The sequence below is a fragment of the Elaeis guineensis genome, chromosome 11 (genome assembly GCF_000442705.2).
Source record: "Elaeis guineensis isolate ETL-2024a chromosome 11, EG11, whole genome shotgun sequence".
In the NCBI taxonomy this organism is placed as follows: domain Eukaryota; kingdom Viridiplantae; phylum Streptophyta; class Magnoliopsida; order Arecales; family Arecaceae; genus Elaeis; species Elaeis guineensis.
Window position 1 is genome coordinate 118,020,850 of NC_026003.2, and position 24,456 is coordinate 118,045,305.

The 24,456-nt window shown below is 37.9% G+C and overlaps 2 protein-coding genes across 6 annotated transcripts; one reads left to right on the top strand and one right to left on the bottom strand.

Annotated features, from left to right (window-relative positions):
• The first annotated feature begins 1,538 nt into the window (after positions 1-1,538).
• LOC105053882 (pyruvate kinase isozyme G, chloroplastic) lies at positions 1,539-9,096 on the top strand. 4 transcript variants are annotated; one of them, XR_012135349.1, is made up of 12 exons: positions 1,539-2,112; positions 2,786-3,067; positions 4,052-4,217; positions 5,102-5,236; positions 5,345-5,455; positions 5,572-5,660; positions 6,371-6,433; positions 7,129-7,304; positions 7,848-7,971; positions 8,090-8,201; positions 8,500-8,608; positions 8,714-9,096. XR_012135349.1 is itself a non-coding variant. In XM_073245633.1 (12 exons), the coding sequence occupies exons 1-12, from the start codon at positions 1,897-1,899 to the stop codon at positions 8,825-8,827; spliced, it is 1,761 nt and encodes a 586-aa protein (XP_073101734.1). In that variant the 5' UTR covers positions 1,543-1,896; the 3' UTR covers positions 8,828-9,092. The 4 variants fall into 4 exon arrangements, 2 of the variants coding, with proteins under 2 accessions (XP_073101734.1, XP_010933513.1); XR_012135350.1 differs by having other exon boundaries at positions 1,542-2,112; positions 7,848-7,950; positions 8,714-9,094; XM_073245633.1 differs by having other exon boundaries at positions 1,543-2,112; positions 8,090-8,265; positions 8,714-9,092.
• Positions 9,097-16,799: 7,703 nt separating this feature from the next.
• On the bottom strand, positions 16,800-19,594 carry LOC105053880 (large ribosomal subunit protein uL30y). 2 transcript variants are annotated; one of them, XM_010935207.4, is made up of 6 exons: positions 19,442-19,594; positions 18,870-19,069; positions 18,320-18,417; positions 18,074-18,211; positions 17,892-17,994; positions 16,800-17,167 (listed from the first exon to the last, which is right to left on the bottom strand). In XM_010935207.4, the coding sequence occupies exons 2-6, from the start codon at positions 19,050-19,052 to the stop codon at positions 16,952-16,954; spliced, it is 738 nt and encodes a 245-aa protein (XP_010933509.1). In that variant the 5' UTR covers positions 19,053-19,069; positions 19,442-19,594; the 3' UTR covers positions 16,800-16,951. The 2 variants fall into 2 exon arrangements, with proteins under 2 accessions (XP_010933509.1, XP_010933512.1); XM_010935210.4 differs by lacking the exon at positions 19,442-19,594 and having other exon boundaries at positions 18,805-18,961.
• Between the last annotated feature and the right edge of the window lie 4,862 nt (positions 19,595-24,456).

Genomic DNA, 24,456 nt, shown 5'->3' on the forward strand with positions numbered 1-24,456 from the left:
AGAAGAATGGAGGGAAGAGAAAATTCTGAATTTTCATATAACTGATGGAAGATCACAATTGTATTTATATAAAAGATTTATCTACCAACAGATGCAATTTTTTGAAAAATCATTTTCAAAAAAATATGATTTTTCTTCTGAAAAATCAAGATCATTGAAAACCAACAGCTATCAGTCGTAATTTATCTAGTTTATTTATTTTTTTAAAAAAATAAATCAATAATATAAATGTACATCATCAATTTCATCACACGGCCTAAGTGCCCATTTATATGATTGCATAAATATGCAATCATTTATCCCCTTTAAATTTTGGAGGTTCCCTCTAAAATATTTTAAATAAATAAAATGAGTTCTTACTTTTAAACCAAAAAAAAAAGTCTCGCTACGGTGGCACAAAAGAGCATAAGTTATTTTCACATTTTTAATCTCTACAGTTATGCTTATTTTTTTTTTAATGCACAATCTACATATATAAATTTCAGCAGGTACCTTTTTATTTTTCCCACAAAAAAAGAGAGGGTGGGCTTGGTACTTGGGTTACCAGATATGGCTCTTTTGTTGTTATTTGGAGCTTATGCTGGTAGTGATGTCTAGAAATAAGGTCTCCTTGGGTGAATTAAGATTTATCATCTCTCTCCATCTGTTTATTGCACCTTGTGCATAAAAAAATAAAAAAAAATAATGATGATCAATAAGAAACAAATATCAACCATCCATGCTTCTTTCTTGTGCTAAACATGCCCAATAGCAACAAGTTTAGCACCTCCTTGTTTCATCTAAGTTCATTACAATCTCAAGTCTCCCAAATGCTTCGGTATTTAGCCTTTTTTTTCTTTTGATCAGATAGATATCTAGCCTTTACTTTCATTGTTATAACTTCATGTGCTAATCCACTACAAACTTTGATTTTTGAGTTAATAATGGCTGATCTATTGTCCATTGGTCTATCCTCGGAGAAATTCAATTACCAATCTGACCATTGATGGATGCTTATTTAACTACAATAATTGGTACACTTGAGTTACCATTTTCTTTATAAAAAAAGAAAAAGAAAAAAAAAAGACAGGTAGCGCCTGGAGCAGAACATAACGTCCCACACATTCTTGGTTTCCAATAAAACTCATGGCTCATTATATGATTAATCCATGTAGCTTACCATAACATCAATATTTTTAAGACAAATAAGTTTAAAATTGGATGACAATAGATTGCTTAACAAAAGAACAACCCAGGCCCATCAACAATATTTAAGACAACAAAATGACTTCCACGTCCCTAAACTGTACCTAGGTCAATCAAGCAGTTACGAGGAAAGTACTGAAATACCTTAGCGTATGGCATGATCAGAATATCGCTTTCTATAAAATAATATAAAAAGGTACCACAGCAATACCCGTCAATCAATGGGAAATATAATACGATGGTCACATCGCCCCCAGATTTTACCCTTCCGGACCTAGAATCCTAGAAATAACGAATTTCGCACTGGATTCACAGTCCAAAGTCATAGACCAACGTCCCGGTTACGAACCAGTCCTTGTCCGAATAGAAAAACTGTCACCGTTTTGGACCCGTCCAGCGGTCTAGGGTTCACAGAGACATCGCATAAATTGTAAACCCCCTGCGCTCCCTTGTCGCACTTCGTGGGATTCGAATCCAGATCCTCCCTCGTAGCATATTACCTAAACGGCTGGCGAAGGGTGGTCACGTAACTTTGAAACCAGCGAAGTTGCGGCGGTTATCGGAACTCCAAAGCTCCCGACCACATTCGCCGCAGCTCAATTAATCCAAAGTCCCAACCACGCCGACACCGCTAAACCCCGATATAAAAACCTCTTCGTCGTTTTCGCTGTTTGCTTTTTTTTTTACCCTCTTACTTCTTGAATCCTTTCAATGGCCACTGCAACGGAGATCAGTAGTTTGGCGGCCCGGAACCGGCCGTCGTCAGGCGGGGACTGGGCCGACCTCGCGTCCAGCCGGCGTCTCGGCCGGGCTCTCTATGGAGCTCCATGGCCTCGACGGAAGCCGCCGGCCGTCGGCGGAGGTCTTGTGGTGAGATTTGTGAAGACCACCGAGACGAGCGGGCCGGCGGCGGACCCCGTTAGCCCCGTAAGTTCGAGTTCTGATATAACTATATCTTCTCTTTTTCTTTTATTTGTTTAAAAAGAAATCATTTATGATGCCGAATTTATGATCTTTCTGAGCGTTGACGACTTTGGTTGTTATTATGTAGTTAATAAGATCTTGTGAATGATAAATTTCTGACAACAAAAAGAAAATTTGGCGTTTTACGATCTTGACGCCCTCCTTCGTTGACTCCGAATTTAACGTAGATTTGGATTGCTTGAGCTTTGAGATGGGTGAAAAAGGGTTTCTTGGAATATCCCTTCAAGAAAACGCCAAGTCAAACTTCTGTGGCAAGCGGTGATATATGAACTTTAAAAGATGCGTTCTTTTTCCAGTTGGCAAGTGGTGAAGGATTTGAAGACTGTGCTCTCTGAATAGATGTACGGTCGGGGAAGACCTAATTGATCCTTTATGGAAACCTGGTCTTCCAGCCTAAACAGGGGTTGCCATAACTGTGTTATAATGATTCCATGCTTGTTAGGTCGTTGCTAGCTGTTAACTGTTATATGTTGTGTATTATTTTCTAAGCAGTGTGTTGTGTGATTGGGATGGTTTCACCATTGTTCACAGATGCAGCAAGGTAGACGATGTCTTTTTTATTGAATTATTAGTAGTATCTTCATCTTTAACAATGCAAGCATTTGAACTTGTTCAGGAGAAGCCGAACTCCTCTCGCATACTTCCATTGAATAACTACAGCATGGAGGAGATGAGGGTGGTTTCAAATCCAAGAAGGAAGACAAAGATAGTGTGTACAATTGGCCCTTCCACGAATACACGAGAAATGATATGGAAATTAGCAGAAGAAGGAATGAATGTTGCGCGACTAAACATGTCCCACGGTGATCATGAATCACACCAGAAGATTATTGATCTGGTCAAGGAGTACAATGCCCAATCTGAAGGCCATGTTATTGCCATAATGCTGGACACCAAGGTGTGTTTGTAGGTTGCTGCTCGCAGGCATCTATTAAAATTTGACCTTTGTTGGTTCTTAATATTAGTTTGTGATTAGGCTACATCACTGGTATATATGCTATATTTTTATGAAGTTCTAGAATATTAGACATTGATGCATGTGTCTTTTTTCGTGTGTGCGCGTGCGTGAGAGAGAGAGAGAGAGATGCCAATTGTTGCAAACCCACCTAAATGTCTCAATTGAGATATATAACGTATAAGTTCTATATAATGTTTTTTATATGTCTCAAACTCACAAAGTATTTGATTTTGCTTAGTTAAGTTGTAATACGTGAGAAAATTTCAGAAAATGCTAGTTGCTATTGTAATCTTTATGGGAGGAAAATTCTTATTATAAACTTCCTACATGGTGATAATATTTTCTTTTGGGGTGATGATGAAAGTTAATCATGGAGTGAAGAAGGAAGATGAGTCAAAATATTTTGCCTTTCGCTTCTATGAAATTAGAAACTGAATGCTGAACATGTCATGCAACTGTTCTGGGCTGTATCTTTATGTCTTTCCTTATTTATCTTTTTTCCCTTTCACATCAAAGTTAAAATGCTATACTCAACTTTTATCCCGTTTTACTTGACTTCCCTTTTATTGATGCATCTTGCACTAACATGCATACCAGACCTCAACTTCCCTCCTTGTAAGTTTACTAGTACGTGATATTCAATGGTCATGCTCTAAATGTCACTTCGATTAAATTTGACTCGGCCAATTATGAAAAGCATCCAGTTTTCCTTTCTATACTATATCTTAAGTACATGCTCTTTGAGGCTAACTAAGTTACCTTGTTTATAATATTGAGGTTCTCATGTGAAGTTCTCCCTCATTATATGCTATTGGGTTTTTATTTTTGTTAATGCTAATTTAGCTTGTGTTTCCCCTTTTATGAATTAAGTTCATTAGAGAACTAGATTATTGACATACTGAGCTAAAAATTGCCTACAAACAGGGCCCTGAGGTGAGAAGCGGAGATGTGCCTCAGCCTATTTTGTTCAAGGAAGGCCAGGAGTTCAATTTTACGATCAAAAGAGGAGTTAGCTCTGAACACACTGTTAGTGTAAATTATGATGACTTTGTGAATGATGTGGAAGTTGGTGACATTATTTTGGTTGATGGTGAGTGCCGATATATGTGACAAAGTTTATTTGGTTCGTGCTTGACAGTAAATGCTCTGAAGAATATAATTGTTCTTGTATATATTGACTGAGAAATCGATCAGCTTTGCAGCTGACTTGTTGAATAAGTTGATATTTGATCTGTAATAGCCTGTACAGAACGAGTTGATGGGCCTATAAAAGAGAATCGGCAGTTGCTGCTCCTTCAGCATGCCAATTTTGGTTTCAAAATAATTGGTATAAGGCTTCTAGGGATGTCTATGGAAGAAACTGCATTTATATTTACTTAAAAAATTCCAATGCTGTTTAAAACTGAAGAAACCTTTTGCTTCGTGCAAGAACAGTAGCACATGCATCATTTTTTTCAATCAGATCTCTGTATTCCCAAATTTGGGACCAAATCTCAAGGGCAGCAACTCTGCCTGTTTGGTCTTATAATGCTAAGAAGGCACACAATTAAGGCTGCAGGATCCAGCAGGAAAGGCTGACAGAAAGAGCACAGGGGGGAGGGGAGGGAACAGGAGAGGAAGAGCATGGAGGGTCGCAGGGCCCGATCCCTGTGGGGTTAAGAAAAAAAAAAAGAAGACCTTGAGAGAATTGGGCCCAGTGACACCCTGTGCGTGTTGCCTTGTCTCTTCACCTATTGCTCTGCTTCTCAGAGGATTTTTCCGACAGGCCCTAGGTGTCCCTTTCTACGGTCCTGTGCCCAATAGGATTCCTATAATGACTTCCCACCCAAGGCCTGAGTTTTACTCAGATATTTGGATGGGCTTGAGCTTATTTCTTGAAAATCATCACATCAAGGGACGCCTATTTGGGACGTATGAAAATGTTATGTTGCTTCTAAATCAAGCTTGATGTGTTCCCTTTTTCTCTTGTTATAGGAGGGATGATGTCACTGGTCGTGAGATCAAAAACTGTCGACACTGTCAAATGTGAAGTAGTTGATGGTGGAGAATTAAAATCAAGGCGTCATTTGAATGTACGTGGCAAAAGTGCTACTCTGCCTTCCATAACAGGTCGCTTCTTTAATTGTTTCCTTTCTGCCAACAAAATATTTATTTTCATTAAATATGGAGTATCTTATATTACTTCTTTTCTTCTTATAAATTTTGATGTTTCTGCAGAAAAGGACTGGGAGGATATCAAGTTTGGTGTGGACAACAAAGTTGACTATTATGCAGTTTCATTTGTGAAAGATGCTAAAGTGGTGCATGAATTGAAAGATTATCTTAAAAGTAAAACTCTGAATCTGTTTTAGAAATCTAACATTTTTTGCATGTGTTCTTGAATCCTCTGTGAAATTCAGCAGTACAATTTCATTTTTTGCTGATTTATTTTTCCCATCTTTTAGGTTGCAATGCAGATATACGTGTGATTGTTAAAATAGAAAGTGCTGACTCAATACTAAATCTTCACTCCATAATTTCTGCTTCAGATGGGGTAGGACATCTTATCCTTGATTAGGATTAACTGAAATTTCTTGTGCTTTTGATAATGCATTAGCTTAACCTTTTTACTTCGTCAAATAACTACATGTATATCTGTAGTTTGTAGCTCACCTTTGTCATAATTAGAGTTTGAATGATTGTCCACTTTGATTTTTCTGAAGAACTAAATGAAATCAATATATTTGAATTTTAGAAACTTCTAAAAGAATATAACACTTCTGATTCTTTTCTTATCTATATCTTTGATCATGCTGAATTATGATAAGCTACTATTTGTTTTGAGAATAATATATCCTTTTTTTGCAAAATCAGTTGCACAAGAAGATAGTGATTATTATCATTGAAGCAAAGCGATTTCCCTTAAGCTAATCTGAGATGAAATGACTTGTTTTTTCAATCTTGTGGATTTTATGTTCATATGAGCTTATTTCAACATCGTAGTATTAAGTCCAAAAGCAAGATGGCCATGCTTTGCCGGAGTGACCTCTCACAATACAACCAAGAATTTGGTACTACTAGGATAAGGTGGCCTTACTTGGTATCAGATGGTTCATTTGTGTTATCCAACTTGCACACTGTTGGTTATCCAACTGTTTCCAGAATGACAAGATTCTTTGAAATTTGAATGTTTAATGATTTAGAGTTTTTTCCACAATATTCTTGTACATCCCTTTTCATGATAATTTTTGGAAATATTTTTAGGCAATGGTTGCTCGTGGAGACCTTGGTGCTGAGCTTCCAATTGAAGAAGTTCCTTTGCTTCAGGTAAATAATTAACTCCGAATATATATATTTGGGCTTTTTATCTATTTTCAACGTTGCTATGTTGGTCAGTTCCTCAAATTTCTGACAATAGATAAATAACCTGTAATATTTCCTTGTGATGCAGCAAATTATGTAGATGTGAAGCTATTTTGTTGTTACTAAGCTTTAATAATCATAGTACTTTGTTCCCTGCTTCTCTGGCGGACATGAAATTTTGAATTCTTATCATTGACGAGGAATTGGTACTGGTGCTGGCCGTCTTGCTGAAGCCTGAGTGGATGCAAAATTCTTTGTTATTTGTATGTTGTAAATAAGTTGTTAAATGTGCTCACTCAATGTGGGCCTTGATCAGCAATTGAGTCCAAGTTGGACTCTAAATACAGAGTCTTGTCTGTTCAGGACAGAGAAAATATTTGAGGACTACTGAACAACTGTAAGAGCTTTAGTGAAATTTTAGGCAATTTCTGTTGTGTCTGTTTGGATTCGATGTTTTCCATATTTCTGAATCAAATATAGTGAAGATACTTTAGTCTAATAAATGTGATTTTGGACATGGCTTTCTGCCATAAGTTCATGCATATGATGGTCACACATAAATGCATACATTCATACATACATATATACATACCATGTACATATTGTAAATACTTAAATGTAATGATCATAGGAAAAGGTGACTAATTTGTCTTGAGCAGGAAGAGATTATAGATAGCTGTAGAAGCATGGAGAAACCAGTGATTGTGGCAACAAATATGTTAGAGAGCATGATAAACCATCCAACACCAACAAGGGCAGAAGTTTCTGACATTACACTCGCTGTCCAGGAAGGTGCAGATGCTATTATGCTATCGGGTGAAACTGCTCATGGGAAGTGAGTTATCATTTATTTATTCTGTCTTATCAATACCTGGTTTCTGATCGATATGTAGCATTGCATGAATTCTGTCCTTGGCTGGGAATATATAACACTGAATAAAGTCACAGATGTAACATTGCATGAATTCTGTCCTTGGTTGGGAATATATAACACTGAATAAAGTCACAGTTAGTTGCAAATATATGGATTTTTCAGACTACCAATCACAATGGATTGACTGCCTCTGAAATTCATCTAAAGATTAGTTTGGCAATGTTTAAATCTTGGTGGGCTTTACCAGATTATTTTCAATGGAGATGTTAATTAGTTCCTGACCTCTGTCAAGATGTAAATACAAAAATTTTAAGTGCTTGATGAACTTGTGTTCATGGAGCTTGTAACTGGATTTTCTTGATTTTGATATAGAAAAATAATTTGGTGGCTTTTTTTTTTTTTGAATGATAAAACTATTAGTAGCTTACCCATTGATGGTTTGAGTATACCATGGTCAAATTATATTCATTATAATTGTAGCTTTTTTTTGATCCATGGGTTTAGGTATCCACTAAAAGCTGTTAAAGTGATGCATACTGTGGCACTGAGGACTGAATTAACCCAATCAACCAGCAATACTCTTCCTATTCTTGCTCCTGCTATTCAGGTATCTATGCTGAACCAAAAGGTGAAAGCTAACTTTTCCTGCTTTTCTTGTATTCATCATTTGATATATATCCAAGGGAAATTCCATTGAACTTCTTTGCTCAGCTTCTTGTATACTTGTTCCTTTTTTTTATTTGCAGGCTGCAGCCGGTGAGGAGTTTTCTCAAAGCCACATGAGTGCTATGTTTGCATCTCACACGGCCACAATGGCAAACACCCTAGGCACGCCTATCATTGTTTTCACACAAACTGGTTCGATGGCTAAACTTCTTAGCCACTATAGACCTTCTTCTACCATCTTTGCATTTACAAATGAGTGAGTGCTTCCACTTCAGAAATTATTGTAACCTGCATGCGGAAACATAACTTTTTTTAACGTTGAGATCTATCAATCGCATTCCAAAAGATTTATGACCAGAATTTCATCCCAGTTTGCTGAAATGGAACTGTTAGCATGGCATTTGTGCTGGAAAATATTTGCTAGAAAGCTTTTTAAGGCCTATATTTTATTTTCATCATTGCATGGTAAAGATTTAATTGTGATTGGCAGAGAAAGGATCAAGCAGAGGTTGGCACTTTATCATGGCGTGTTGCCTATACACATGAAGTTCTCTAATGATGCAGAAGAAACATTCTCGAGGACGACAAAGTATTTGCTGGTATTGCAGAAACTTGAATGTTTCTAAGTTGTTTTTGCTATCTTGCTTTTAGCATTATTTTTTTCTTTCTTTTTTATTGATTCTGCATTTTATTTGATGACATAGGATGGGCAATATCTGAAGAAGGGAGAATATGTCACTCTTGTTCGAAGTGGAATGCACTCAATCTGGAGACAGGAATCTACACATCACATTCAAGTCCGTAAGGTCCTAGGCTGATATGCATTTGAACTATTTCCATTAGCAAGCGGATCAGACAAATCTCGGCCCCAAGAGAAGAAGGTTTTGGTGGAAATAGGCAATTCTTTTAGTTATATTTTACTTGTGGCTGATCATAAGTTAAATGAATATTTGATTGCAGAATGTATTGATACCTTAAAAAAAAGAAAAAGACAGAATATCTGCAATGATGCTGTGAACGAGCACCGATCTCAAGCAAATATATAAAAGAACCTTGATACGTATTTATGATAAAAATTTTGTTCAAGTCCACCCAGAAATTTTTAAAAAGAATCGTGCAGCTTGATTCCACATATTTCGTTATATCCATGTAGAATAAAGCAGGGACCCGACCAAGCAAGAAACTTAAGAGTTCAAAAATACCTCATATCATTTCTCTTGTGCTCTTAGAAGCTTCAACCAAGAGACACTGGGTACAGATAATATCATTGACATGTGTACTCCAAAATTGAATGAAAGGAAAGCATATATTTACTTTTTTTTTTTTTTTCCATACTAGTTCCCTAACTATGATTAATATCAAAGAATGATGGTTGTATCCTTCGTGCCAAAGAAGGATTCATCTTCCTCTATGCAAATTCACCATTGGATCATCCACTATATAGATCTTTGAGCACTCCAAAAAACTCTACCGATTCTTCATTTGCTTGCATAGATCTTAAGGTGAGTGATGGATTAGTGGATTCGTGAAGAAATGTGAATCCTTTTTTTTTTTTTTGTGCGGAGGATACGACTATGATCTTATGTTAAATGGCTAACATGCTGAATGATAGTTGAATTTTTCTAAGAGATGCGAACAACACCTCCTTGGTTTACATTGCACAAATCTTACGAATTTTTTAATTTTCCTGTCCGTATAATTTGTTTTTTAATTCCCTTTTTTTTTTTGTTAATTACTTAAATGATAAGGTATGTTATATGGCTTCTATGCCGTATGGCGGGGAAACTTTGTGCCTATCACGCGAAGAGCACCTCATTATATAAACATTGTTAGGAAGAGCATCCTTTAATATTATATAAATCTATTGCTTTTCAACTTCGAAATCCGAGCCTTCATTCACATTCTTTTTGTACTACTAGTATAAGCCCTTCTCTTTATAAAATCTAACCATTTCATAACTTTTTTCTGTTCCTTTTATTCTAAGTATTTACTCAAATGATAAGTTTGGTGGCATATACATTACTAAATGGAAAGGGAAACTTTCTGATTCCATGTGAACGACACCTTAATGTACAAATCCCATGAAGAAGAGCATAATTCAGCATTATACAAACCTCATTCGCATTTTTTTCATTTCTTTTTAGTAATTAGTTTCTTAAATGACAACATCTGTAATGTGATTATTATGTTAGATGGAAGAGGAGACTTTTTCACACCACATAAACAGCACTTCATTGCACATGAATACCTCATGAATCTTCGACTTCTTGAAATCTAGGCTTTCAGTCACGTTCTTTTACGCCAGCAATCTCTTTTCTCTATAAAATCTAACCGTTTCACAATGTTTTTCTATTCCTTTTTGCCAATTAATTTCTGAACCGACAAGATGTGTAATATGAATATTACACCAAATGGAAGAGAATAGTTTTTGATATCTCGTGAATAGCAACACTTCATTGAACAAACCTCGCGAAGAAGAGCATTTTTCGAAGCCACGTGGAGGAGTGGAACCTTGTTTTAGTTTTACATCTAATTACTTTTTAAGCCCGCACGTTGCGTATTCATATAATTAATTATATTTATAAAAAAATTTAATAACATATTTATTTATATTCTTAATATTTATAAAAATTTTAATAATATTAATTAATAAATATAAATAAATTTTAATATTTTTATAAAAAAAATTATGAATAATATGTCCATTCATATCCTTGATGTTCATAACTGAAAATCTTAATAACACCAGTTAATGGATATAAATAATTTTTAATTTCATTCATTAAAAATAAAATATGTGCCTTCGTTATTTTGAGATGCTTGCCATTTTCCAATGCTTTCTCTTTCTCCATATATCTTACCCTACCATCACCTTTTTCCTCAATTCCCACCAATCTTCTCTATATCCTTCTTTTATTCCAGGTCTAGTGGAGTTTGTTCATCCGCATTCTTCATTCTTTTGAGGGAAACCCAACTGTGAGGTGAATTTCATAGTTTTCTGGCTTCAAGGTCCAAGGGGTTTATCTGATGTGCGACCTTGTCTTGGAGGAACTGGTTTAGTATCCTAGAGATAATTATGAGTAATATCTATTTACTATTTTATATCTTATTCTACTTATATTACAAGCATAGGAATCTTTAGAAAGTCTTAGAAGCAATTTTTTTAGATGGCAATTTCTATATCATATATGCCAAAGATTTGGAGTTGAAACTATGAAGGCCCCAATTCATCCTCCTCTCTCTACATCTTACATACACGCAACACCTCCTCACTCTAGAATTGTCAACAAATTTATCCCTTTATATAGCGTATTTGTTTTCCTGCGAATAAGTTTACATATTTTGTTATATCCAACGGATAGAATGGAGTTTAATCAAGTGGATTCATGCAGCTCTTCATCCCACTCAGATCCTAGGGGCAAGGAAAACAAACCAAGGACTGTCACAATGGTGGTCCTCTATCAGTAGGGTCAAGCAATCTCAAAGAAAGGTTCTGGGGTCGCTGTTACACAACCAAGTTTTCCTCCATCTGATAGTAAGATCAATGCTAATCAACAAAGACTCAAGTAGAAAGCTAGTTCCACCTCAGAATTAAACTACCAAATAGTAGAAACTGCGAGATGTCTCGACTTTTTGATGGTGAATGATTTATGTGCTAACCATTATTCTTTATGTTTCTGGTCTTTTGCTTAGCTCATTAATGATGCATTTAGCCTGATTTGGAGGATTTTTCTCTCGGTTGCCACATCAAGATTCTCGGGTCCTCTCATGGGGGGTAACCCCTCACCCCACCCTCTCTTTTAGCTTGTACAATCTCTGTTTTCACTCATCTCTGTCCATTTAGCTAAAGAAACTTGTTAGCCTTGAGCTGGCTCTTTACAACTTAGAATCCTTTTCACCTCTGCTCTTCATTCATACGCTTTACTTTTTCTCAATTGCAATTTTTTTCTCTTTTCCTTTTAGCACCTTAGTTATAGGAGGAAGAAAAAGCCATATCTATATGTTAGAATTTGATGCCTCGAGATTCAGCCCACATTGAGCCCACAGTGAGGTTCGCGGTGAAAAACGGAGTCCAACGAGACCAAGATCAACCCAAACGAAGCTCGGATGGAGAAGATACGAGTTTTTGAAGTCGGCACGAAACTCGAGACGGTGGAGGATCGCCGGCGAAGCGGTGGTGGCGTGCGGCCCAGGCGGGGCCAACGTGTGGGATGCGCGACCCAGGTGGGTGGGCGGTCCAGCCCGTGCGCGGGCCGACCCAGGCCCCAGGCGTCTTGCCTGGGCCTGTACCCCGATCCATGGCGGATCGCGTGGACCACATAGGCATTTTTTACGTGTTTCTCACGGTCCACAGTACTATTTCATGGACCGGAGTACGATTGGAGGGTCCAGGGACGTCCCGATCTTGATCCGACGGTCTGGGGTCTTGATCTGGATTATTTTAGCTGTGTTTGGGTTCGATTAGGATTGAAAATCCTAATCTAATACAAGTTTTAGCCTTTAAAAGGCCTGTGACGCATGGAGGAAAAGTGGTCTGGTTTTTTTATTGAGGAAGCCATGCGGAACCTGAGAAGAGAAGGAGAGAGAGGCATGAGGCGGCTATGAGAGAATGAGCAGGGCTCCTGGATAGCGAACGCCAGTCACTTCAGGGGTTTAGAGGATCTTCCAAGAGAGAGAAAGTTTTTGAGAGGGGAACTTCTAGAGAGAGAGAATTGGATGTACAAGGGTTGAAGGTGAGGTCTCTTCTTGTAAATTTTTTTTTCATAGTGAAGTTTGCATGCCTCATGGAGGCGAGCCCTTTTGTGACTGATCCACGTATTTTGATTGTTTTGTTTTGTTTCTTCTTTCTTCCTGCTGCATCACATGGTACTGAAAAGATCTTGAGAGGTGATGTCTTGGCCAGACATCCATCCAACAAGTGGTATTAGAGCAAGGCGATACAAAGACGCAGATTACAGTGGTGATGAGCAAGACTGAAGATGGAGAAGATAGGAACAATAAAGATGGAGATCAATAAGTTTGATGGTAAGAGCAATTTCTCCTTGTGGCAGGCAAGGGTGAAGGATGTGCTCATCTAACAGGGGTTGATCGATGCTCTCTTGTACGATGAGAAGCCGACCACCATGGAGATGCGGAATTGAAAAAGGCTACAGATGCAGGCGGTGAGCACCATCCACTGTACCTGGCGAATGAGGTGGTGATCCATGTGCTGAGCGAGACTTCTCCGACAGTGCTGTGGTCGAAGCTCAAGGAGTTGTATATGGCGAAGTCTCTCACCAACATTCTTTTCTTCTAGAGGCAGTTCTACCAACTGCGGATGACTAAGGGACAGAGCGTGTAGGAGCATCTGAGCCACTTTTAGAAGATCCTCATCGACCTCTTCAGCGTTGGTGAGAATGTTGAAGGGAAGACCAGGGCGCTGGTTTTACTGGCGTCGCTTTTCCCTTCGTATGAGTTCTTGGTGACTGCTCTTCTGGTGGGGAAGAGCATCATCAAGATGGACGAGGTCACTGCGGCGATACTCCAGAACGAGATTCTCAGGAGAGAGAATCCAGCTTCGAGCTCAAGTGGCGGTAACTCAGCTTTGGTGGCTTCTGGAGGAGCAAAAGGTGATAGACGGAGCAACAGGAGATCGCAACGAGGACGGTCCAAGTCCAGGAGGGACTTGAGCAAAACTAGGTGTTACCGGTGTGAAGAGTTGGGGCATCTAGCCAGAGATTGCCCTCAACTCAAAAATCGGACGGTGGCTGTTGTAGAGACGGCCGGCAGCGATTCAGATGGAGATATCCTGGAGATATCTGACGAGGTATCTACTTCTTCCCAGCAGTAGATTTTAGATTCTGCATGCCCTTATCATGTATGTTGCAGAGAGGAGCAGTTCGACTCCCTGGAGAACAGTGAGGGCACTATATATCTACCGGATAGATCGAGCTGTGCGATCAGAGGCATTAGGACGATCAGCTGGAGAACACATGACGGTGCAGTGAGGAGATTGGGGGAGGTCCGATACATACCCGATTTCAGGTGGAATCTTATCTCACTTAGCAGACTGAATTCGAGAGGCTACAAGACGATAGCTGGTGGAGGAATCCTGAGGGTGCTACGCGGCGATAGGATTGTACTGGAGGGGAAGAAGGGGAGCAGAGGACATTATTACTTGGCGGGGAGCCCGGTGTGACGTGGAGCTTCGGGAGCCAGGTGAAGCCTAGAGTGAGGTGGAGCTCTAGGTGGAGGCGGATCGGGCATGAGACAGAAGACTCAGAAGGAGGAGAGGTGACGTCGCAAGGTGAGATTCCTATGCCGTAGGACGATGCTTCGAGCAGGTCTCAGGTCAGGAGGAGCACAGCATACGACGGAGATGGGATCGAGCAGCCTGGCTCGACTTCCATGTTTGTCCATCCATGATCAGCAGGCGATTGCCCTAGGGCATGGGGGTGAGGAGATCCAGAAGCTCTCAAAGTTTGGAGGAAGCTGAATATTGAGTCGAAGTGAAAATTGTTAAGATTTGACACCTCAAGATTCAGCCCACGTTGAGCCCACAGCGAGGTTCGCGACGAAAAATGGAGTCCAACAAGATCATGATCACCCCAAACAGAGCTCAGATGGAGGAGATACGAGCTTTTGAAGTCAGCACGAAACTCGAGATGGTGGAGGACCGTCGGCGGAGCGGCGGCGGCGCGCAGCCCAAGCGAGGCCAACGTGCGGGATGCATGACCCAGATGCGCGGCCCAGGCGGGCGGGCGGACCAGGCGGGCGCGCGGCCCAGGCCGGCCCAGGCACCTTGCTTGGGCCTGTACCCCGATCCACTGTGGACCGGGCGGTCTATGGCGGACCGCGTGGGCATTTCCCACATGTTTCTCACGGTCCATGGTACTATTCCATAGATCGGAGTGCGATCGGAGGGCTCAGGGATGTCCCGATCTTGATCCGACGGTCTGGGACTTTGATCTGGGTTATTTTAGCTGTGTTTGGGTTCAATTAGGATTGAGAATCCTAATCTAATACAAGTTTTTGCCTTTAAAAGGCCTGTGACGCACGGAGGAAAAGTGATCTGGTTTTTTGCTGAGGAAGCCGCACGGAATCCTAGAAAAGAAGGAGAGAGAGGCGTGAGGTAGCTGTGAGAGAAGGAGCAGGACTCCTGGACAGCGAATGCCTGTCACTTCAGGGGTTCAGGGGATCTTTCAAGAGAGAGAGCTTTTGAGAGAGAAACTTCTAGAGAGAGAAAATTTGGTGTACAAAGGTTGAGGGTGAGGTTTCTTTTTGTAAAATTTCTTTTTCATAGTGAAGTTTGCATACCCCGTGGAGGCGAGCCCTTTTGTGGCTGATCTACGTATTTTGATTGTTTTGTTTTATTTCTTCTTTCTTCCTACTGCATCGCATGGTATTAAAAAAATCTTGAGAGATGATGTCCTGACCAGACATCCATCCAATGATAAATATTAATCATGTAGTTTGTGACATACAGGATATTTCTCCCTTTCCATGTCTCTGTCTGGACCTTACGGATGAAATCTGCTGTGGGGATTCAGGATGGAGGGTTGCGAGATCCAAATTTGATGATGGTCTTCCTCATATGGACATGCTGATGTGTGTGATTTCAAAACAGTATCGAATCCTTCAATGTAAATGACAAGTGCAATGTATGTTCATTTTCCTAATCAACATGTTGGATGTTGAGTTCTGATCGTCATTGTTTCTTTTTGTATGAACTTTTTTAGCACTTTTAATGAAAATAATATTCTACATGTTCACCGCACGAGAAATTGAGAATGTATGGATGCCATCCTCTTGCAATGCTAGTCTTTCAATACTCGTTTTTGATAATTCCTCCTGGTCTACGGAACTGGTCTTAATATGAAAAGTAGGATTTTGAAGAGTACAAAAATGTGCAAAGCAATTTATGATCGAGATATTTTTCATTATCAAATAGAATTTAAGGTGGCAGACCTTCTCACCCATGGAGAACAGCAGAAAAAAAAAGAAACTATGGATGTGAAAAACTACAGAGATCTTTCAAACTTAGACAATTCAGTATGATAAAAGATTAAGCTCAAAAATAAGAAGAATCAACTAATTCATAGATGAATTGCTCTTGAAGTTTGAACAAGACAAATACCAGGCATACGTTGCAGATTTCAACAACCCAATTCCTAACATCTATTGCTAAAGTGTGAGAAAAAAAGTTTAGAAAATCTTTTGATTCATGATAAGAGTTTTCATTTCCTAAAATTCTATTTCTAAAAAATTGATTATTCGAAATATGATGCCTAAAAAAATGATTTTGGTATATTTAGTTGACACCGGAAAAATAACTTATTCAAGAATGAAATATGTTTGTTGAGCATCTATTTTTCTAAAAGCACTATAAAATATCTATTACACCCTAAATACAAAAAAAAAAAAAAAAATCATACCTTAATCTACATATTACCATTATGTGTAAACAAAAAATTATGATGATTAAAAATATTTTTGAGCATACATCATGATAAAGGGTTTGGACCATTTTGATGGAGAGAATGTTCATTTCATTCATATATCTTTTGATGGTTTAAAAGAATATTTTTGGAAAAAAATCTCCAATTTCCATTCTATGAGAATTCTAAAAATTCATGTCCTACATAGGTTTTGCTTTCCCATAAAACATAGGAATTTCATTCCTATAAGAACACTTTTTTTTTTTTTTAAATCTCTCTTTTGAAAACTCCAACTAAACAAACTTTTTTTTAAAAAAAAAATTCGGGTTGACCACACTTTCTCCCCTCCACTTTCCACAAACCAAACGAGTCCTAAGATTAAAATGAATAATGGATCAGAGAATATATGTTCAACTACCCTCAACATATGAAAAGATCTCTACTCTCAATCACAAAATTTTAAGACTATTGATGATAGTCAAGCGACATCACGTGAATGCTGTTACTGCATCTCCCAATACTACCTTAATTCAACTTATCTATGAGTTCATTGATGCTCTCTTCATGATTGCCTGAATCACCACCATCCTTGTAGGGTTTTTTCGTCAACAGCGGACGTCTCTCAGGGGCTTTAAGCTTGATTGGCCACAGGAATTTGGTCACCTCTTTAAAATGTGATCCCACCTTAGCAATCTCATTCACGATATCTTCAATACAGATGATGCCATACTTTCCAAGTGCCTGCATTACACAGCAAAAAAATCTGTAAGTATTTATTATTCTTAAATTAAAGGAGAATGAAACAGATGATGGGGGCATATCGTCTTCAATGGAGAAGGGTAGCTTTAACAAGCTTTAACACATTCATCACTACCAAGTTTATTCAAGGTCATAAAAAATGAATCTATATTTATTTCCCTATTCAAAAAAATGCAGGTCATAATCAATGTTAACATCGTAGGTGCTCAGATCAAGTCAGACCTGTTAAGTCACATGTAGCTGCAATGAGAAAAATACAACTTGCCCAAAACAATCAGGTGGTGACTGTTTCTCTGCAGTGTGTTGAATTGTAGTATATGAGAAGTATCCAAGCCTGTTAAGGTAGAGAGAGGAAAAGGCCAAGGTAAGGCATGTTCTTTCTGTGTTCTGAATGGCATGCAGTATAAGCCACTTAGACAAGGCTTATGACTAGGAAATTGTTCTGCAATTGAACTTTGACTTCGAGGAATTACAATGCTAACAGAAATTTCAAAGTGAACCTTGTTCTTGCCCTTCCAAATAAAATTTTAAACATTTGTGCACTCAAAAATTAACAATGTGATGCAATATGAAAGGAATTATTGTTGCAATGGTTTCCATTCCTAACCCTTAGTCATAGTAAATTTACAGGTCATGCATTAAAAAGTAAAACAGAAAATAAGTTATGTGGCAGGTGAAAGATTATACAGAATGCAGGAGATTATACCTGCTCAATGACATTGTTATTTGTGAGAGGAGCCCTCTGCTTATCTATCATTCCACAGCCCTTCTTGTAGATCAACTCCCTCACACTCTTCAAGTTAGGATAGCTGCAATAACAAAAAATTTTATGAACATAAGAGAAAACAAGAACTAAGTAAAAGAATGAAAACATATTAGATTTCTTACCCATAGGTGATAAATGGCTCTACACTGAGTAACATTTTCAAAGTCGCTTCATTGGCCTTCACAAATACACCACTTAAAATATGTCTCAACCTCAACAAGTTCAAGATTTTTCGGGTCCTAGGATGCATATCTTTTAAGCTGAATATAATAACAAAACAGAGGGAGAAAACCAATTTAGGAATGTCAAAATCAACTTCGAACAAGAGAATTTGCAAAATAAGAGGTATTATGACATCCCTAACTCACCCACGAATACGAATAACAAAAAGTAAATCAGATTTAAGACTGTCAGAAGGTAATTTCCACAGCTTCAGTCTTTGTTTCATCCGAATGTGGTCCAATTCCTGGAAATTGAGTGAGAAAATTGGTTTAAAAAAAAATTCCAAATTCAACTATTTACACAAATGTTTCAGATGCCAAACATACGATAAAAAAATATTTGCATTGAGATGCAAATGGTAAGCAATAAGAATTCAAATATCTTGTTTCCAATTTTCTTTATGGTGGTTGGACTTTTGCTACATAAACTGTAATTCTGCAGTGTTTTTTAATTATTCACAAAAAAAATTGGGGGTGGGTGGGGGTGTGTATCTCAAATAGATCAAAATGAAAATCAGGAACTAAAGAAGACTGAAGAAACAACAAATAAAGGAAAATAATCATCAAATTTACAAAATTTTCATGAAAGTATTCAAGAATGGATAATAAGCAGCAAGCAGAGAAATCTTAACTGGCCAAACTGAGCACCACAAAAATATCAGTCCTATTGCATCCATCATCGATGCAATATGCTTACTTTATCACGGTATTCCTTGACAAACTCCTCGGGCCTTCTGATGGCAAGTTTCAAGTCCTCTTTGTTTCTTTTCTTTCGTGCATCCAATTGCTCCCTCCTCTTGATAGCCCACTCTTCATTGTTTTTTCTCTTCTTTAGCACCGCCTCATGGACATAAGCAAGCAGCTGTGGCTCCTCCGCCATGAAAACCTTCAGAGAAGCTTCAACAACGAATTCACTCACAGTTAATACTAACCTATAACACAAGAAATATACAGGAAAAAAAGAGAGGATGATCGAATTCGTTAACCAAATAGAACGCTTACATCATAAATCAAATCAAGTAAAAGACACCAACTGTTACGACTATCTTGGGAGGAAACTCAAAAAAATTCCATATTATATCATCCTATAGTATAAAATCATTGAAGAAATAAAGAAGTGATTTGGAGCACAAATGACAAAATCCCAGTTCTCAAAAATTCATAAGCTACGGCAATAGAGATGAAGTCTCGTTCTAAAAGTAATATAACTGAGCTATGATTCACCGAAGAAGGGAAAGAGAAGAAGCGAGCCGGTGAGGACGAGAGTACCAGAAATCGGCAAAAGGCCGCAGATTCAGCGGAGGGTGATGGCCGGAGGGAGACCTTCGGCAGCTCAGCAGCCGGAGAGACAAAGAGGAAAAGGGGGAGCCGAGGGGTTTCTCTTCTATTAGTTACGGTGATCTCCCTCTCCCAGCCGTTGGATCCTGAAATCGTTATATATATATATATATATATATATATATATATATATATATATATATATATATAAATAAATCCGACCACTAGCGTAAAATCTCTGTTTCCAAAGTTGAAAGGAATTCCCTCTATCAATTTAAAATAAAAATAAAAACTACTCCCCATTTGAAACTTAATTTAAAAAGAGGTACCTAAATATACTAAAATTATCAAATTAATCCTTTAATACTTAAACCGGTACGAAATTTTCTCCCTCATTCTTATCATGCAATATCCACCGCACGCTCTTCGGACTTCCGACACGATCGCCCTCCCTGCTTCACCGCTTGTCGCCGACCGCTGACCATCTCAAGTCGGTCCACTCTCTTTCATCCTTACTCTGCTCCCCCTCATATTGTTGTTCTCCTCACCTGTGGCCGCCTCCCACTATCTTGCTGAACCTCCGTCGGTTGTCGCTTCCTTCCATCACGCCCAAGAAGCATAGTCTTCGCTCTCCTGTTGGTACTTCTGCCTCCCTCCATTACGCCAGAACAATGTCCACGTCCGGTCGGTATAAGAAATCCCAACCGGTAAGCATTTTTTCCTATTGAAACCCTAGAAATAGTTTAATTTAATTTTTTTGTTGTTTATGATTGAATGAGAAATAATTCAAATTGCATATTCAATGATGCCTAATTGATACTAGTGAAAGAAAATTTATACTTTGTTGTGCAAAATTTGTACACAGATATACATGTTTAGTACTTTTATGCTGTTTCAGGGCATAAGATCCTTAAATTAAAATAGATTATTATCTTTTTTGCTAAATATTTTTTTATATATTCCGTGTAATGCCAAGAATAGATAAGTGGGAGGTTGGACTGATTTATTTATGTTTTCATATATATTTTGTGTAATGTTTTCTTATATGTTTACTTTTATACTTTTATACTGCATTGTGCTATAAGTTCAAACTAAACGTAAGAGGGCTGATTTATTTAGTGGGAGGTTGGAGAGTAGATGCTCTCCAAGTTTATTGTACAGAATGTTGAATGCTAAAGAGAAAGGGAAGAAGAGAATAAAGAAGTCAATCTCGGATACACAAATGGAGCTTTTACAGAGGACACCATTTGCACACTTCCTTGATATTGTCTGTCAATCGAAATTGGTTGCTTGTGCTCATCAAGCAGTTTGATGAGCAAATAAGTGTATTCATCGTGGGCAATGGTTTAGAGCTGAAGCTTCAGAAGGATGAGCTTGCCGCAATGCTTGGCCTTCCTCTCACCAGCCTATCAGTAGAACTTGACGAGGAGGGGGCACCCCCAAAAGGCAAAACATATAATGAATTGCTTGAGAGTTCTCGAGATGGAGGGCATAGAAATAATCTCAAGAAACTATTAAAATTTTATGTTGGCTCTAAAAGAGAGAAGGAGGTGAAAGCTTTTGTTTCTGTTTTCATGTTGGCTGTGTTGAACATGATACTTTTCCCTTTGTCTACAAAAGAGATGCCAAGATTTATACACCAGTATGTTGACCAAGTTGAGAAGTTGGGTGAATTCAACTGGGGGACGGCTGTTTATACATTTTTGATGGAGAACATAATATCCAGTCGTCGAGCTATATATGATTAGGAAAATAATGTGAAGCCATCATCCGGTTACTTAAATGGTTGTGCTATCGGTTTGTTGGTAAGTATCAAGTGCAATTATACTATATTAATTTTATATTTTATAATTTTGTAGTAACAATAAGCTTGCTAATATCTTTTATTATTATTTGATGCAGGCTTGGTTTCTAGAGAAGATTCCCTCCATCTTGACATCCCTAGGTGATAGGGCAGCAAGGCCCCGATTATTCAAGTAGAAAGTGAAATGATTAAAATATATTAATAAAATTGAAGAAAAGATCAGTGGGATTACCACTGATAAGGTAATATTGTCACTGTTATTTGGTACTGAACATCTGTGATACCATGCTTTCTTATGATATAATAATACTGTCTTACTGATACTTTATACTTTTATCAGATCAAGGAGTATCAGTTTGTCCCATTTGAGCATAAGTACCTCAGTGGAACATCTATTGGTGCAAGTATTTTTCAGATGTATGCTGATAGGGCTGTCACTGATGAGATGGAGGGAAGAAAAAAGAAACAAATGGATATCGCCGGCACATCTTATAGTGTAGATTTTCAGAATCTTGTGCAGAGGGTTGAGATGCTTGAAGAAAGCAATAAGAAAAAAGATGATGAGATCTTGACCTTGAAAGCAAAGATCAAGTTATTAAAGAGAAATTACAAAAAATTTTGCTAGATTTTGGAAAGGAATAATCATGGAGTGGTTTTTAATGGTTTTGACTCATCTGACTCTGAGTCTAAATCATATGCATCCTCATCTGACAGTGAGGATGACGATGATGGTAAATCCAAGAAAAAAATTGAGGAAGAAGAGAAGGAAAAAGAAGAAGAAGAAGAAGAGGAAGTAGGAGGAGGAGGAGGAGGAGAAGGAAAAGGGACAAAGAAGGATGTGAAGAATGAAAAAGAGGAGGCAAAATAGGGAAAGAAAAAGGAAAAAGAAGAGGAGGAGGAGGAGGAGGGTGGTAAGAATGATGATCATGACCTTGGTGGAAGTCATGAGGGTAACGAGGATGGCAACACTGAAGAGGAAAACAAAGATGGAGGGCCTTCTTCAATTGTCAAGAGGTTGAAGGAGAGGGTGGATAGGAAGTCAACATTAACTAAAATGGTGAAAGATTATCTTGTTGGCATGAAGTACAAAAGGAGGTGCAAGAATCCTACGATAACCATTGATGCTCCAGTGATAAGGTAAACATTGTCATCATCTGATACTTCTCTATACCATATTGATACTGCTTTATTGTCATTTCATATTTTCTTTTAGCTATTTGATACATTTTAGTGCTATGTGATACTTCCTTAGCTCTAATTTTTCTGTTATTGCTATGGTAGTTTCTGATACTTCTTTGGTATTACATTGATACTATTTTGTAGTTATTTGATACTTTTTGAGTGCTAACTGATACTTCGTTGTATGCAGGATGTTACCATAGTAGATGCTAGCATGGCTCAAGATAGTAGGTATGAGCATGTAGTTGCAAGGTTTTATGTCAATGATAGATATATTCAAAATTTTAAATTTTTTTTAGTACTTGTAAGTGAATTATCATTATTTTTAGAGACCTTATTTAGAAGGAAGATACCTCATATGGTTCTATATGGGTTGAAGACTTGAGCCTACATAAATTATTATCTTCAAATGCAATATCTAATGATGTAAGTTGAATTATATTATAGGACAATAATAATGTAAAGTTTTCCTTTTAAAGTTTGTGAATTCTATTTGTATGAATGAACAGATAATTAATTGTTAGATGCGTATAATGGAAACCTTGCCCAATGAAGAAAGCTCCAATAGCCAATGCAACATCTCCTACCTGCGCACGGAGTCCACGGTATGAATTATCTATATTTTTAATTCTTAGTGTCACATCTAAGCTTTGTAAAATAATATTGAGCTACTAATATATTTTTCTTTCTAATTATTGGCAGCATGAGATGTTAAACCATTTCTGGAGACTAGGTGAACATCCAGATAAAGGTGCTATGAAAAAAGTCATAAGAGGCATGACAAACACCATGCGTTTATGTTTTAATCATATTTCTCCTTACATTCTTGTCACATGTCGCTACATAATGCTTTCACTCAACACCACTGATAAGTGGCACTGGCATCTTTTGGTATTTGATACCATGTGTGAAAAATTTTTGCATTATAACTCCATAAAAAGTATAGTAGCAAAAAAAACTACCGAAACTATTGTAAGTATAAAATCTCAATTTCATTAATCACTGTTGATGTTTATGGCAATTTTGAAAAGTGGCACTGGCACCTTTTGATGTTTATGGCAATTCACTGGTCGGGTTGCTCTTGCTTTTGGTTTTTTCTTGCTGTATCAACTCCGTTCATGGCAATTTGCTGGCTCGATACTAACAAATATAAAATGATTTGACATAAGCGAGCTTCTTCGGGCTATGGTTGAAACATTGTCGGGATATTGCACTTGAAGACTACTCTGTAGAATACATATCAGATTGTCGAGATCAAGACAGAGACGTTAATTGTGGGGTTCATGTTTGCCTATGGGTTGAGTCCTTCTCCAGGAGTAATGAAGAATTTTGGACAGCGGCAAAGACCTGCAGCATGGACTGGTACAGGACTCATATAGCACACCATATTCTGATGGATCACAGAAACACTCAAAGGGAGGGCGTTGAGAAATACATAGCTGAGCGACCTAAGGATTAAGCATTATTTTATTATCAAATATTTTGGACATTTGATGTATGACATGTTCTTTTGGATATGTGGTGCTACCAAAACCTTGCAATTTTATGACATGTTCTTTTGAATATGTGATGCTACCAAAACCTTGCAATTCTATGACATGTTCTTTTGGATATGTGATACTATGGTAGGATTTGATTTTTGATGAACCTAAAAAAATATTGCTTAATGACATTAAAGTATCGGTTTGGCATAACAAAGTATCAGTTAATAACATTAAAGTATTGTTTAATATAATTATGGTATTGTTCGATCAAGTAAGCTCTCATAAAGTTGCCTTGTTCTCTCGTATTCACCCCCTGATATCTCATAAAGTATTGTCTAATATCAGTGTGGTACTGTGGCAAGCATACCATACTTTCACATAATAATACCTTCAAGTGCACAACTGCTCTGGCATGTCCAATGTAGGTTGAGCGACCGCAAGTTCAAATATTACTCGAGCATGCTCTATCTCACTTAATGATCTTTCCAATTCGGTATACTTGTTCAAAGCACAACAAAATATTGGTTAATAACATTAAA